General features: G+C 49.8%; 1 protein-coding gene across 2 annotated transcripts in view; it reads left to right on the forward strand.

The window, feature by feature from the left end:
* LOC133353941 (histone-lysine N-methyltransferase SETDB2-like) overlaps window positions 1–14,267 on the forward strand; it is a 56,669-nt gene extending 42,402 nt beyond the window's left edge. For both annotated transcript variants that reach the window (XM_061570464.1, XM_061570463.1), the window contains exons 6-14: window positions 191–480; window positions 934–1,349; window positions 2,374–2,475; window positions 3,489–3,772; window positions 4,208–4,294; window positions 7,689–7,769; window positions 9,098–9,180; window positions 9,853–9,941; window positions 11,530–14,267. In XM_061570464.1, coding sequence (XP_061426448.1) covers window positions 191–480; window positions 934–1,349; window positions 2,374–2,475; window positions 3,489–3,772; window positions 4,208–4,294; window positions 7,689–7,769; window positions 9,098–9,180; window positions 9,853–9,941; window positions 11,530–11,683 — 1,586 coding nt within the window. In that variant the 3' untranslated portion in view covers window positions 11,684–14,267. The remainder of the gene's footprint in view (window positions 1–190; window positions 481–933; window positions 1,350–2,373; window positions 2,476–3,488; window positions 3,773–4,207; window positions 4,295–7,688; window positions 7,770–9,097; window positions 9,181–9,852; window positions 9,942–11,529) is intronic.
* Window positions 14,268–14,273: the final 6 nt, after the last annotated feature.

Genomic DNA, 14,273 nt, shown 5'->3' on the forward strand with positions numbered 1-14,273 from the left:
GTTGTTACCCGCTAGACAGTATTCCGGTGCCCGATTAGTCCAGTTGAGGTGCTTGCAATGACGGATAAATAGATCGAAGCGGTTGGCCCTAGTGTGGCCCGTGGGCCGCTCGACGTGAAGTCTTGGGCCATGCCCAGCCCACACTTGTTCGGTTCCCCCGTCCGCGTCGTCGTCGGTGGTGCCGGCATAGACTGGGCCGAGCGGCGCTGGCGCCTGGAGGAGGAGGGGCGGCGCCTGCAGCTGCTGGCGAGCGCTGAAGTCCCGCCGGCTCGGGGCGACGCGCGAGGGGCCACGTCGTCCTCCGCGTCGTCGTCGCCATCGACGACGACGTCGTCACGTCGCGGCTCGCACCGGCGGTGCGACGTGCGGTGCTGCGCGGCGCCGTGCCCCCCGTCGCTGTGCTATGACGTGCCGCGCTGGACCAACCCGCTGCGCGTTCCCCTGCTGCACGGCTTCCAGCGCCTGGCCTCCACCTCGCAGGTGCCTCGTTCGGAAGACGAGTTCGAGTTCAGCTGAGATGGTGCACATACGCGGATGATGTGTCGCTCTCCTCGCTCGTTCATTTGTTTGTCCACGGGGAGTGTTCAGTTGCCGGGACGGAAGCCGACCGAGAGCTGTTAGGGCAAATTGACCAGTTCCTGTTTTAACCCTTTCCCATTCCGGTGACGTACATGCACATCGTTTTTTATTCCGAATTGGGAGGGCGTCGCACAGTTTGGTATGAACCATCATAGAGTGCGGTCGTGTCGCTACAGTTCTCTGCGGTGAGTACAATATCTTTAAAAACAGCAGCACTACGCCTCTCTGAATAAATTGAACGCGAACCACTTGCACGTTGCGAGATTCCGCGGTGAACGAGACCCACCCTGCAACTTGCAGACGTCTCAGAATGGGTTTAGCTAACACACGCACACGCGTGCGTCCGTGCGCCAGGTGTGTTACCGCGCGCCCTGCGGGAGGCTGCTTAGCTCCGCGGATGAGGCGCGCCGCTTCCTGACGGACTCGGGATGGCGCCGCTTCCTCTGCGCACGCCTCTTCTCCTTCAACCCGTCCGTCGGCGTGTCCTCCGAGCCCAACCCGGCGCTGCTGCCCACCGACAATGGCGCCGGGCCCGGCTGCTGCCCGGCCGCCCTGCGCCTTCTGCCTCCCGGCACGGGGCTGCCCCAGCTGCTGGTGGAGGACCTGTCGGCGGGCAGCGAGAAGCATGTTGCGGTGCCTTGCGTGAACTCGCTGGGGCTTGACGCGCCCGAGCCTTTCCTGTACCGCTGGCGCCCGTCCTGTGGCTCGGTGTCCGGGCAGGGGCACCGCTTCTGCGTCAGCTGCGACTGCGCGGACGACTGCGGAGACGCGTGAGTGTTGTAACAATGTAGCGGTCGTCATTGTTGAGGTCAAAAAGCGATGATCGCTCAAGTGAGCGTTGAGGCGGTGCTCACTTACTGTGAGCGGCCCTGAGCCCGTGGTGGAGAACTTACTTGTAGAACAACCGCTGTTGACATCCCCACACAGTGGTACCTATTTTAGTAGCCCCGGAGCGATGATGGGCTGAGTCAACCCCTCCACCAGGATTTTAATTTGCGACCTTCTTACTGTGAAGCCGCTCACTCGATTACAAAGTCTAAATTTAAATTGAAAACTCATTTCTTTAGAAGTGATTTTTGTGTTTGTTCTTCCCCGCCCCCACCTACGATTATCGCAGTTGGCTACTTATGGTGCGAAATAAGTTCAACATACATACTAAGCCACCGAGCCAGCCATAATTACAATTATTGGAGTGTACACGTACAGCCCTTTTTGTTAGCTCACTGCTCAGTGCATCGGCGTTTTTTCTCTTAGAATCCTTCACTTCGCTAATCCCTCAAGGGTGTCCACGGTGTCAATGACACGCGCTTAGCCAACACGTAATGACACGTATACGACACACGCATACTTTTTCGGCTTACAAGCTATGCACAGTCAAATAACGTAAATAACTACGGAAGCAACTTGGGAAGGGAGAGGTACACATAAAACAACGATTCGCGTCACTGCCCATTTTTTGTTTTTTAAGACTCACCGATTTTCCCTCTTTTACCCAAATGCCTCTTCCCCATCCCTCCTCCCGACTTCCTTAACCATTCTTCACGCTCGCTCATCGTCAACCACCCATTGTCACTTTCACCATCGTTTATTTCACGCATCATCACATTCGTGTACTACCGTCCTTCTCATCAACTGGTCTCATCGACCCCTTTCTGCCGTAAAAATAGCTCATTCTTTGTCCAGCGCCTTCGCCAAGACACTACGTGAATTCAAACAAGATAAGAATGCAATGTTGATTGATGTAATCTGTGCGCGTCTCTGTGTGGTGGTCCCGCTGTTGGTGGTTGCGCTCAGGGAGAGGTGTGCCTGCCGGAGACTGACTGCCAGCGTCGCCTTGGAGGGAGGGAGCTCCACGGGCTACGTCCACGGACGTCTGCTGGGCAAAGTTCCCTCTGGGTAACCTGCCCACCCGCCTGCCCACCCACTCGCCCACCCACCCACTCGCCCACTCGTCCGCCCACCCACTCGCCCACTCACCCGCCCACTCGCCCGCCCGCCCACTCGCACGCCCACTCGCCCGCCCACCCACTCGCCCGCTCGTCCGCCCACCCACTCGCCCACTCGCCCGCCCACTCGCCCGCCCACTCGCCCACTCACTCGCTCACCCGCCTGCTCGCTCACCCGCCCGCTCACACTAAAACCTAGACTTAAACTCAAACTTAACAAACAATAATTCAGTGCCCTTTTTTTCCCCCCAATTTATTCCACACGTGATAATGGCATCATCTAGCACACCAGACTTGCAATCAAGAGGTCGCTGGTTCGATCTCCCGGCGCGGCTGCTGAACGGTGGTGCATGTTTTTATTAAATCCCCCCCCACCCACCTCTGTCCGCCCAGCAGTATAGATGGGTTCACCGTAGTTAGTGGATCAGCAGGTAGCGTGTGGTGGGGTGAAGTGTTGCGGCTCCAACCTCATCCGAGACGTCCAACCGGCGTGGAAGAGTAGGCCAAACTTCCCCTTTCGGGAAGCTCTGTAGAACTACCTCTAGTGGAGGCCTCTCTGTTAGTAGTCACATGAGCAAGGAATTGCAGGGTTGAGCTTTTGCCTTTAATAATGGGCGTACCAATGGCAACGTTACACCCCTCGCCGCACCTCCGATTAGCACGGTTGGCTACGTTATGTGCGAAATAAGTTCAAAAGTCTTACTGTTTCATTCCTTATATAGAGGCGTAGACACTTCTCCACAAATCTGGCTGTCGCCTGATGAAGCTGGTTGTAATTACTGGCGAAACGTCGTACTCGGTTTGTAAATGTTGTGGCTTGGTTCTCCAACACACCGGTGTGCTGTACTAGTGACGAATTGGCCACGTTCTGTTTACGTGACAAGTTCAAAATACATACGTACGTCGCCTCTTCTGTCGCTCACCCCGCCTCCCTCCTGACGTCGCAACCTCTCGCCACCACAGGATCTACGAGTGCAACGCGCGTTGCGCTTGCAGCAGGAGGGGACGAGCGGCCTTGGCAGCAGAGGCAGCGAGCGCAGCCGGCGTTGAAACTGGCGTCAACGCAGAGCCGATGGAGGTGGAGGAGGAGGCCACAGAGGAGGCGTGGCGGTGGCCGTGTGAGAACCGCGTGGTTGGCGACGGGCTCCGCGTGAGGCTGCAGGTGTTCCGCACGAGGTCGCCGGGCGGGTGGGGCGTGCGCTGCGTAGACGATCTGGACGTCGGCGCCTTCGTGTGCGTCCACGCCGGTGAGGAACGGTGACTCGTGCGTCGCGCGCGGTCGTGGTTTTTGTCAGCAGCCTTGGGCAGGACACGTCGCGGAAAAAGGGTCGAAGGGCAGTGGGCGAGACTTCACGACGGAGCGGAGCGGCAGCGGGAGAGAGGGACATGCCAGAGGCTGGCGTCCGCGAGCAGAGATGGCGATGAGATCAACTCGCGGTTCGTGATTGGCGATGTCACGGGGAGGACTGTGTAGCAGTGGATAGCTCATGATCGTGATGATGTCGTGAATAGCACTGAGAATGCGAGTCGCCATTTTAGAACACGAGGCCTGCGCAGAATAATGCCGGCGTCTTGTGAATGGAGCGACGTGGGATGAATGCCCGACTCGTTGATCAACTTGCTTCCGCTGCTCAAGTGTTGGACGCTCAGCGCTGTTCGATGCCCCGGCTCGGCGCATGCAGGGGTCATGGAGGAGAGTCACGCGACGCGGCAGGAATCGGCGTCACCCAAAGACGGTGGTCACGACGTCGCAGGAGCAGCAGCAGAGGGTGCGCATATCCAGACGTGCGCGCGCACACGTACGCACGACGCCGTTACGTAACGTGGTCGGCCTGGGCTGGGACCCATCCTGCCCCGTGGTCCCCGATGCAGTTGCACCGCCTGCACACACTCGATGGTTATGCCAATAGCTGCCACTTTGCTAGAATGAGACATTGCTCATTATCTGTTGCTCTTAGTCGAGCTCGTGTTGAAGTACCCCACGTTTCACTATTAGAGAAAAACATCCGGGGATCATCAACCTGAGTGCCCTGACGAAAAAATCAACGGCAGGACCGTTTATTAAATGTTCAGTTCAGTTCATGTATTAGGTGTAGCCCTATGAGCCATGCGGGTGCAACCGATACAAAACAAAAACATGAACAAGAAACATCTTAAAGTGACACAGAAAAATCCAGGAGAAAACAGCAAAGTCTTCCAGAAAATGCACCGTATATCAACGCTGTGTGCAAAAATCCCAGTGGGATGCAAGTCAAACAATAACAACCAATAGACAATTTAGATTACAGTTATCAGTATAACTCTGTACTACAACAAACAAATATGGCTAAACCAAAACGTTTTCGAAATCACCAAAATAAAGCTATAAAAACAATGTAACAGTGATGTTATTGTGAACGAAATGGCAGATGACCAAAAAATCATCCTTAAATGTCCTCGATCTCCGAAGGTAAGCAGGCGATATAGCCTGGATCGTGCTGGGACAGGTGACCACTGTGCTTAAGGCTGCTGTGGGGTTGCGTTGTCAGCAGAGGGCAGTGAAAAAATATCCATTATTGACCGCTCCTTCAAGGACCTGTGCTGCCCAGCGTGGTAAAGTACGGTCAAATAACCCCCCGAGGCACGGGCAGGCCCTCATCCAGCAGTGGATTAACAAAAGCGCAGTACACGTGCAATAATTGTGTGTGCGCGTGCAGTGCGATGTAAATAAATTGACTCTTATTTAAATTCATGACGTTTCTAAAGTACAATACAATATTCAGTAAACAATACTTATATACGCGAATGCAATTCATATATATTGATAGTCCCCGAGTTACGATGGTCCGACTTACAATATTTAGATCTTACGATGGCGATAACGATACGACAAAATTGTTAAATATTTTAAATTTCGCGCAGCAGGCAAACGCAGCAGCGTACGAGGTTCGATACTGTACGTTGGGACGCTGCCGGGATGTACGCATCTCCCGCCTTTCTATTAAATTACAGTTTATATAGGTAGGCTAAGAATTTACCTTGTTTTTTACTTACATTTTACTGTACAATACAGTATTGTAATTAATAAATACATACAGTATATAGTTTATACAGTACGGTACTGTAAATTTCTCTGTTTTGCTAAATTATCACCATTCTGTAAGACTCCTGGGTAGGCTAGGCCATCTTCGACTTACGATATTTTCGACTTACGATGGGGTCGTCGTAACGCATCTCCATCGTTGTACTTGTAATCCTTTTTAATTACTATCCGGACCAAAGGGATGAGCTTGTTCATAACATTACACGTCACACTATCTCCAGGTATACAGCTCAGATATAGCACACGTGTGTGTAATGTTGTTACATACCCTCACCATGTGCTACAGCTGAGCTCTGTCCAGTAAATAGTGAGGTTATTTTAAGAAGATAATAAGTGTCTGCGGTCGAATCAAAGTCACGTAGGTGATGAATCGTATAGATATTCTTTGGGTCTTTCGGTAAATTCACGTATATAGGTTCAAAGAAAATAACAAAAAAAATAACTATAAACTACGACGTTTCGATCGCAACACAAGCACCCCTCTTCCTGATGACGAACGCTTGTGTTGCGATCAATTTGTGTTGACATCGCCGATTGTACATTTTATTTTGGCCAAGCAACAGGCCGGAATGAAACAGTGCTACATTTTGGCGGCGGGTACCGTGTGACACGCATATACGCACGAAACTACTCACTTTTATATAAATAGATGATTATCATCGTCGTCGCTATGATGTTTTACCGTCCACTTTTTTTTTTACCGGTATGCAAAGCAGGCACGTGCCGCCCCCACTCTTAACCCCAACGATACTCTTTGGTTCTTTCGGTAAAGTCACGTAGAAAGAAAATCAATTAAGTAATAGAGTACGACGTTTCGGTTGCAACACAAGCAACCGTCATCAGGTAGAACTACATTTGAGAGAGAGACGAAACACAGACACGGAGACACACAGACAGACACACAACATCGACACACACAGACAGACACACAAGTAGAGAGAGACACACACAGAGACACACAGAGAGAGACACACAACATAGACACAGACAGATACACAAGCAGAGAGAGACAACACAGAGACACACAGAGAGAGAGACACACAACATAGACACGTGGAGAGAGACACACAACATAGACAGACACAAAAGCAGAGAGAAACAATACAGAGACACAAGCAGAGAGAGACAACACAGAGACACACAGAGCGAGACACACAACATAGACACACAGACAGACACACAAGCAGAGAGAGACAACACAGAGACACACAGAGAAAGACACACAACATAAACACACAGAGAGAGACACATAACATAGACACACAGACACACAAGCAGAGAGAGACAACACAGAGACACACAGAGAGAGACACACAACATAGACACACAGAGAGAGAGACACACAACATAGACACACAGACAGACACACAAGCAGAGAGAGAGACAACACAGAGACACACAGAGAGAGACACAACATAGACACACAGAGAGAGACACACAACATAGACACACAGACAGACACACAAGCAGAGAGAGACAACACAGAGACACACAGAGAGAGACACACAACATAGACACACAGAGACCCAATGCCTCTGTGTCGTGGCCTTAAATAGAGAGGGGGGGGCAGAGAGAGAGAGGTGGGTCTGCTGGGGCAGCTGCTGGAGCAGAGGAATTAGCATGTCAATGAATTCACCCCGAAGCGACCGAGGGAAGGAAGATCGAATGGCCCTATGATAGCCTGCTAAATTTTAGAGAGAGAAATAGTTTGAGAAAACGAAATTTAGCAAATCTTTTGGAAATGTAATGTAATGCAACACAGAGAGTCGGCTGTGGTAACCAAAAAAAGGGGGTTCTACTTGTACGCAAGTACCTGTCCTGTATCTTCTTGGTTCTTTCGGTAAAGTCACGTAGAAGGGAAGTAATAAAATAATAAAAATAAAAATAATTCTCACGACGTTTCGGCCACAACGCAAGCAGCCGTCCTGCGTTGTGGCCGAAACGTCGTGAGAATTATTTTTATTATTTCATTACTTCCCTTCTACGTGACTTTACCGAAAGAACCAAGAAGATGAATCCCTGCAGTCACGAAAGCTTTAAATCGAAATTTACCTGTCCTGTATACGTGTGTGTGGCCACAGCAATGCCTGGACGTGGAGTGGCTGGCCTCGGTGTTAGAAGGATCTTGGGAGTTGCGGTGTCATCTTCCAAGGGATGCCGAGGTGAGACGGGAAGGTGCACGGCACTCCGGGTTCCGAGGCTTCGGTCTCGCTGGCTTCTGTTGATGCCCCAAGTCGACTTTCTCTCAGTAGGGGAAGTAGCTCATTCTGTTCGCTGCTCGTGGTCCGCAACTGCCTTCACTCGGCTGCCCGTGCTGTCGACTCCACGACTCTGTTCCAAGTCCAGGCTCAAGACGTTCCTCTTCTTAATTCTAGATTTGAAGCTTTCGTGACTGCAAGGATTCATACTCTTAGTTCTTTCGGTAAAGTCACATAGGTAAAAAATGAAATAAAAAAAAATGAAATTAAAATTTTCATTAAATTTTTTGCCTATGTGACTTTACCGAAAAAACTAAGAGTATGTTCCTCTTCTTCTCCGCCTTTAACTGGCTGCCTCTTTGTCTCAAAATTCTAGATTTGTCCACTCTTTCTGGACGGCGCTCTTGAATGTGGCCGCAGATGCTATGGCAATGTAAATTGTGTGCCGTGGGCAATTGTGTTGCTTGGGGCGCCGCAGTGTCGAGGTGTTAACTACCTTGCCTGGTATACAGGAAGTCGGGGATTAGATACCAACCCTGACGCTTGCATATTTTGAATTTGCGTGTTCTCTCCGTGGTCGCGTGAATTTTTTTTCCGGGTCCTCCAGGTTTTCCCTCCACATTGAGAAACATGGGTTTAGAGTATTTGGCTGCTATTAATGTCCACGTGATAAGCCACTTAATTGAGCTATCATTTGTGGCCAGGTCGCTTCTAAAAAAGAGCTGTATGGCTCGGTGGGCCTTACCTGGTAAAATAAAAAATTGTTTAGTTTTAGTTTCTATGACCAACTCAACTGGAAGGTGCTCAATGTGATCACATGACGCAAACTAAGCAAGGTTCAGTCTGGATGTTTGCATAGGCGACCACTGTGCACACACAGTTTGGCATCGGGCTGCAAGGCTACTTGGTGGGCAATAGAGGGCAGCAGATCCTTGTGCACGACTGCCAATGCAGTAGCACCAAATAATTGCACACTGGGTTAGAGGTCGCAATCGGGTACCTGATACCCGTACCCTACCCGATACCCGGCTACCCGTATCCGGCCGGGTATCGGGTAGGGTACGGGTACGGGTAGGGTACGGGTAACCCGTACCCGTACCCGGCTGGGTACGGGTACCCGTTTGCGACCCTGGTGCGGCCGGGTACGGGTAAGGAATCAAAACCCATTTGCGACCTCGGCACTGGGTACAATTCTGGGGTGCATATTGCTTTTCCGGACAGTTTATTGAATGTCACACCGGATTGGCGGATATCGGTGAAAAACTGATCCGAGTGTTCCGTTTTCCCCGCAGAGAGTCTGAGCTCCGAGTCGGAGGGAGAGCATTTTGCATATCAGCTGGACACGAGGGAGGGGAGCGTGGGGAGGTTCATGAACGTGAGTACGCGGCGCAGGCCGGCCGCTCGTCTCGGCTGTCTCTCAGGTTGCCCCGGACAAAGAGCCCCGCTAGGAAGATGACGTTGCAGAGCGAATTCCGAAGTCGCGGTGAAAACTTGGATTCAAATGCCGCCGAGACCCACGAGGCCAAGCCGAGGCTGAGGCTCGGAGCATTTTAATGTCGAGGCGAGCGTCAAGGCCGGCCGTGACGTCGCGAGATGGTGTCGCGTCATCGTTTTTGGGATAACCGTTTCAGCGCTGGTTATCAAGGTTTTAGAGCATCCCTTTGATGGATTTGCCCGGTTTACTCAAGGCTACGTCCCGAGTAGCAACAGAACTTTACGCTAATGTTTAGAGTTGATGGTTCATCGTTACGAGAGTTATCATGACCTCCTCCCCGCTACAGTCAGTTGGACAGAGGCAATGCATGAACATTTTCCATCTTAATTACACGTGACCAGTTTGAAACAAGCAGTGTCCTTAGGACCTCAAGGCAAAGGTTAAGGATGAGATCTGAGAGCATGACCTGGAGCCAGTTTCGGAGCTGGGAACTGTCCTCAACGCAAGACTGCTGTGGGATACATCGCCACTTAAGCGCCAAATCAATGTCAGTATTTATGTCTCTTTCCGTGTGCGCGCGCGTGTGTTGGGACTTGCCGGTCGGGCTCACAGCACAGCTCCAGCCCCAACATGTTCATCCAGGAGGTGTTTGTGGACACGCACGACCCGCGGTTCCCCTGGCTCGCGCTCTTTACCCACAGGTGAGCGCAGAGAGTGGCGGCGGCGGCGGCGGCTCCCAACGGCGCGTCAACGAGCCCATACCGCCGTGTGTCGGTGTCTTAGCGAGCGCAGAGCGTGGCGGCGGTTCCCAGCGGTTCCCAACGGCGCGTCAACGAGCCCGAGCCGCCGTGTGTCGGTGTCTTGGCGAGCGCAGCTGCGTTCAATGTCGGTGCGTGGTGGTGTCAAGCGAGCCCCGGTGGTCTTGTTGAACGTTCGCGTTTGCTCGGTGACCTACACGGGAAGACATTTTTCACAATTCTGACGAATCGCCCGATGACTGACGCTGGTTGTAATCGCCAGCGAAACGGCGTACTCAGATTGCAAATCTCGTGCGTTTACTCTCCCTAAACACCGAGTGTGCTGAAGTGGTAACTAATAGGCACGTTTTGTTAACATGACAAATCTTACTAGTTGACTGTGTCGGGTGGTGTGACACATTTATATTTACACAATCTAACCCAAAAAGCCTTTAATATGGGTCACGAAAGCCTACGTGTTAAACTCGTTGACTCGCCTGTCCATTTGGAGTTGTATTTATGATTGAACTTCTTTCGCACTGTACGTAACCAACCGTGCTAATCGGAGGTGCAGTGCAGAAGTACAACAAACTAAACACAAAAAACTGTTCTAAAGAAATAATTTTCAATTCAGATTTAAAAGTGCACGGCTCCAGTGGCTTCCCAATATCGGAAGGAAGAGCATTCCAGACGGCCGCAGAAGCGCATCTGAAAGCACTCCATGCAGTGATCGTCTTTGTTCAATGGTTAGCCAGAAGCCGCTGCTGCGTGGATGACCAGAGTTGAACTGCGTGTTAGCAAGCGGAGGCGCTTTGTGTTGTGACATGTATTTGCTTGCGTTCAGGTACTGTGATATCGCATGTCACATCGGATACTGACGTGAAGTCAGATGCTCTAACATGCTCAGGTGTTTCGATGTACGATCATGCGGAGTGATGCCTGTTCAACTGCTCTGATGTACAATCAGGTGATGTGACGTTTGATCAAGTGCTGTCACGTGAGGTTCAACTGCTGTAATTGACAGTCAGATGCTGATATTAGCCAGGTGCTGTGTCACAGCGAGATGCAATCAGGTGCTTTAATGTACGATCAGACACTGTGGCATGAGCTCAACGTGGTTTCATTAGTGATCAGATTCCGTGAGGTATGATCGAGGTACCGTGACACGCACGACAAAGATCCCCCACATAGTTCGATTTAAAGCTTTCGTGACTGCAGGGATTCATCTTCTTGGTTCTTTCGGTAAAGTCACGTAAAAGGGAAATAATAAAATAATAAAAATAAAATTTAAAATTAATTTAAATAAAACATAATAAAATAATTCTCACGAATTATTAGTGAGAATTATTTTATTATGTTTTATTTTTATTATTTTATTACTTCCCTTCTACGTGACTTTACCGAAAGAACCAAGAAGATTAATCCCCCACATAGCTCACCACTGTACTACCGCTCCGACGGCAGCTGGCAGCATTGTGCTCGAGTGACGTCCGCGCCGTGCGGTGACGTCCGTTCGCGACGTCACCGGGTAACGCGACGTGTGCCGCCCCAGGTTCGTGCGCGCGGGCGAGGAGCTGACGTGGGACTACAGCTGCCGCCAGGGAGCTTCCACCGATTCATCGGTGGCTACCGCTGCGCCATCACCCCCGCAACTGACGGTCGCTCACAACGCCGCGTCTGATCCCCGCCACCCTTCGTCGAACTGAGTCGTTCTCACGACGTCCACAGTTTGTCGTGCTCGTCACAGCGCCGTTACAAATCCCGGCGCACCTGACGTTTTTGTGTGAGCGTGCGTGTGTGTGGTGCAAAGCGTGCCCTCGAAGCATCGCGTTGGGTCAAAGGCGATGTTTCCCAGTAAGATTTTTCCATTTTGGTCGTGAAAACCCCCGTGATTTCTGTGAAGACCAAAATGTACCCATTTACAGCTCATAATGTGATTTACATTGTATTTCATATTGTAGAAATTTAAAAATCAGTATGAAAGAAAAGGGCAAAAGAGCACGACTGAAACCACCCTAAATCACAAGCCAATTATGGAATGCGCAATCCAATACTGCAATAGTTACTGTACAAATATAGTAATGTACTGGGATTGTCTGGCAAGTGATGTTTCCGTACGGCGTGGAGACTCCGCTAACAAATCAGCATTGCCTTGCACGCTGTACATTTTTTTAGCTTGGGGCGTGCAATTTAATTTTTTTATTCGCTATAGAGATCTGTTGTTTTTTAAGGGTCCCCCCCCAAAATGTTTTTTATTTGCAGCGCAGTAATACCCCGAATTGCATCTCCCCCTTCTACGTGGTTTCGCAAATACCTCGTCACTTTATTATCACCACCACTACCTGAATTGCCTCAACTCCTCGCTTTTTACTTAATTTCGATATTCGTCTTCGCACCTTTCAGGGAACACATGCCCGGCGTAAACCGGGGTAGTACTGCACAGGGTATACATCGTCCCACAACTGCTGTTGACTTCCCCACAATGTGAAACATATTTTATCCACGCCGGAAGGCTGATATGGCCGAGCCATCCACTAACCAGGATTTTAACTCGCGGCCTTCCGATTGTGGTCCGCTTGCTTCTCCGCTGAGCCAGCTGACCAGCTCGAGGGGGGGGGGGGGAGAAATAATTTTTTTTCAACTTACGAACAAGTTTCCGAAAAAATTGTTTCCAATCTGGAAATGACCTTGGCTGAGGAATAACGGTTTTGGAGCTTGAGGTTGGTGAGCAGTGCTCCCACTAAACATCCCCACTGCTCCATGCAGCCATTGCACCGCTGAGTGGGGTGGGCAAGCAGTTGTGTGTGGCTGTATTGGGTATTGAGTTACCAGCTTTGTCGGCAGTTTAATTAATGAAGCACAGAGCCTAGATGGAGGCTTTTTTTTTTCCAATGCAATTGTGATTTAACTGTTCGTAACGGCTCGGAGCTAAACGCAGGTCACGACTGCATGGTGGAGTGACAATGGCGCAGTGGTTAGCGCGTTGCGATATGAGCACGGTGAACCTGAGTTCGATTCCAGGCCACGGCCAACATAAGTGGCGAGCGATAGCTTAACCAAATCTTGACTGAAAGCTTTCGTGACTGCAGGAATTAATATTCTTAGTGTCTTTCGGTAAAGTCACGTCGATAGGTTCAAATGAATAAAAATGAAATAAACAAAAAACTACGACGTTTTGATCACAACACAAACGTTTTTTTTTCCCCACACACAAACGTTTGTGTTGTATTGTGATCAACACCTTTCATCCGTCCACACCAACTTGTGTGACCAAACAACTCCCGTGACCGATACAGCATGGGAGTTTCTTCATCCAGCAGTGGATTGATGGATGTTTTTGTTATATCCTCTACCATTAACCAGGGGGTTAAACAAACTCAGAGACATGAAACATTGCCTCTTTTTCAAGGGTGACCTCAATATACCAATGAACTATACACATGCCTGTAAACTATGTTAATCGTACAATAATGTTACATTTATGTTTTTTTTAATCAAGAAACCCCAAGAAAATATAATTTGAGAATGCATTGGGGAAAAATCTACCTTATCTAAAATTATATCTGAGTACTCATGGGATGGAGCAAGATAGTTTTTGTTTCTTCAATTAAAAACTTGATGTTTTTTTTACACCAATCTTACTTCTAGTGCCACGTTAAACATTTCACACCGTTATTGGCCAAAACATGCATCCTCTACAATTGAAAGAATGCCACCCATTCGTCAGATAGGTCACCAAGGTGAAATCTTAGATATCACTCTGCCCACTCTAAACTAAACTATTTTTATTTTGGCAGGTAAGGCCCGCTGAGTTTTATAGCACTTTTTCAGAAGCGACCTGGCCACAGATGATAGCGAAGTGGTTTATCACGTGAAAATGTATTGCAGCCAAATACCCTAAACGCAGGTTTCTAAATGTGGAGGGAAAACCGGAGGACCTGGAGAAAAATCCACGCCACCAAGGGGAGAACATGCAAACTCCAAATAACAATCTTGTATTGAAGCTTTTGTAACTGCAGGAATCCATACTCTTTGGTTCTTTCGGTAAAGTCACGTACGTAGAAAAAATAACAGATCACGACGTTTCGATCGCAACACAAGCAATCGTCATCAGGTGAAACAAACACAGCAGGGGAACTGCTGACGTAGGAGAAAGAGCTGCTGCAACGAGAGGTTTATAAGATTTTAGTGGGCCCAACCCAAGGGTAAGTGGGCGGAGCTATAGAAGGAATTTGTATGTGAATGTGAGAGATTAGCGTGTTAATGTGAGATGGCCCAGCCACCGGAGGTGTGCCA

The sequence above is a fragment of the Lethenteron reissneri genome, chromosome 45, assembly GCF_015708825.2.
Source record: "Lethenteron reissneri isolate LAM-NWPU_2019-01 chromosome 45, ASM1570882v1, whole genome shotgun sequence".
Lineage (NCBI taxonomy): Eukaryota > Metazoa > Chordata > Hyperoartia > Petromyzontiformes > Petromyzontidae > Lethenteron > Lethenteron reissneri.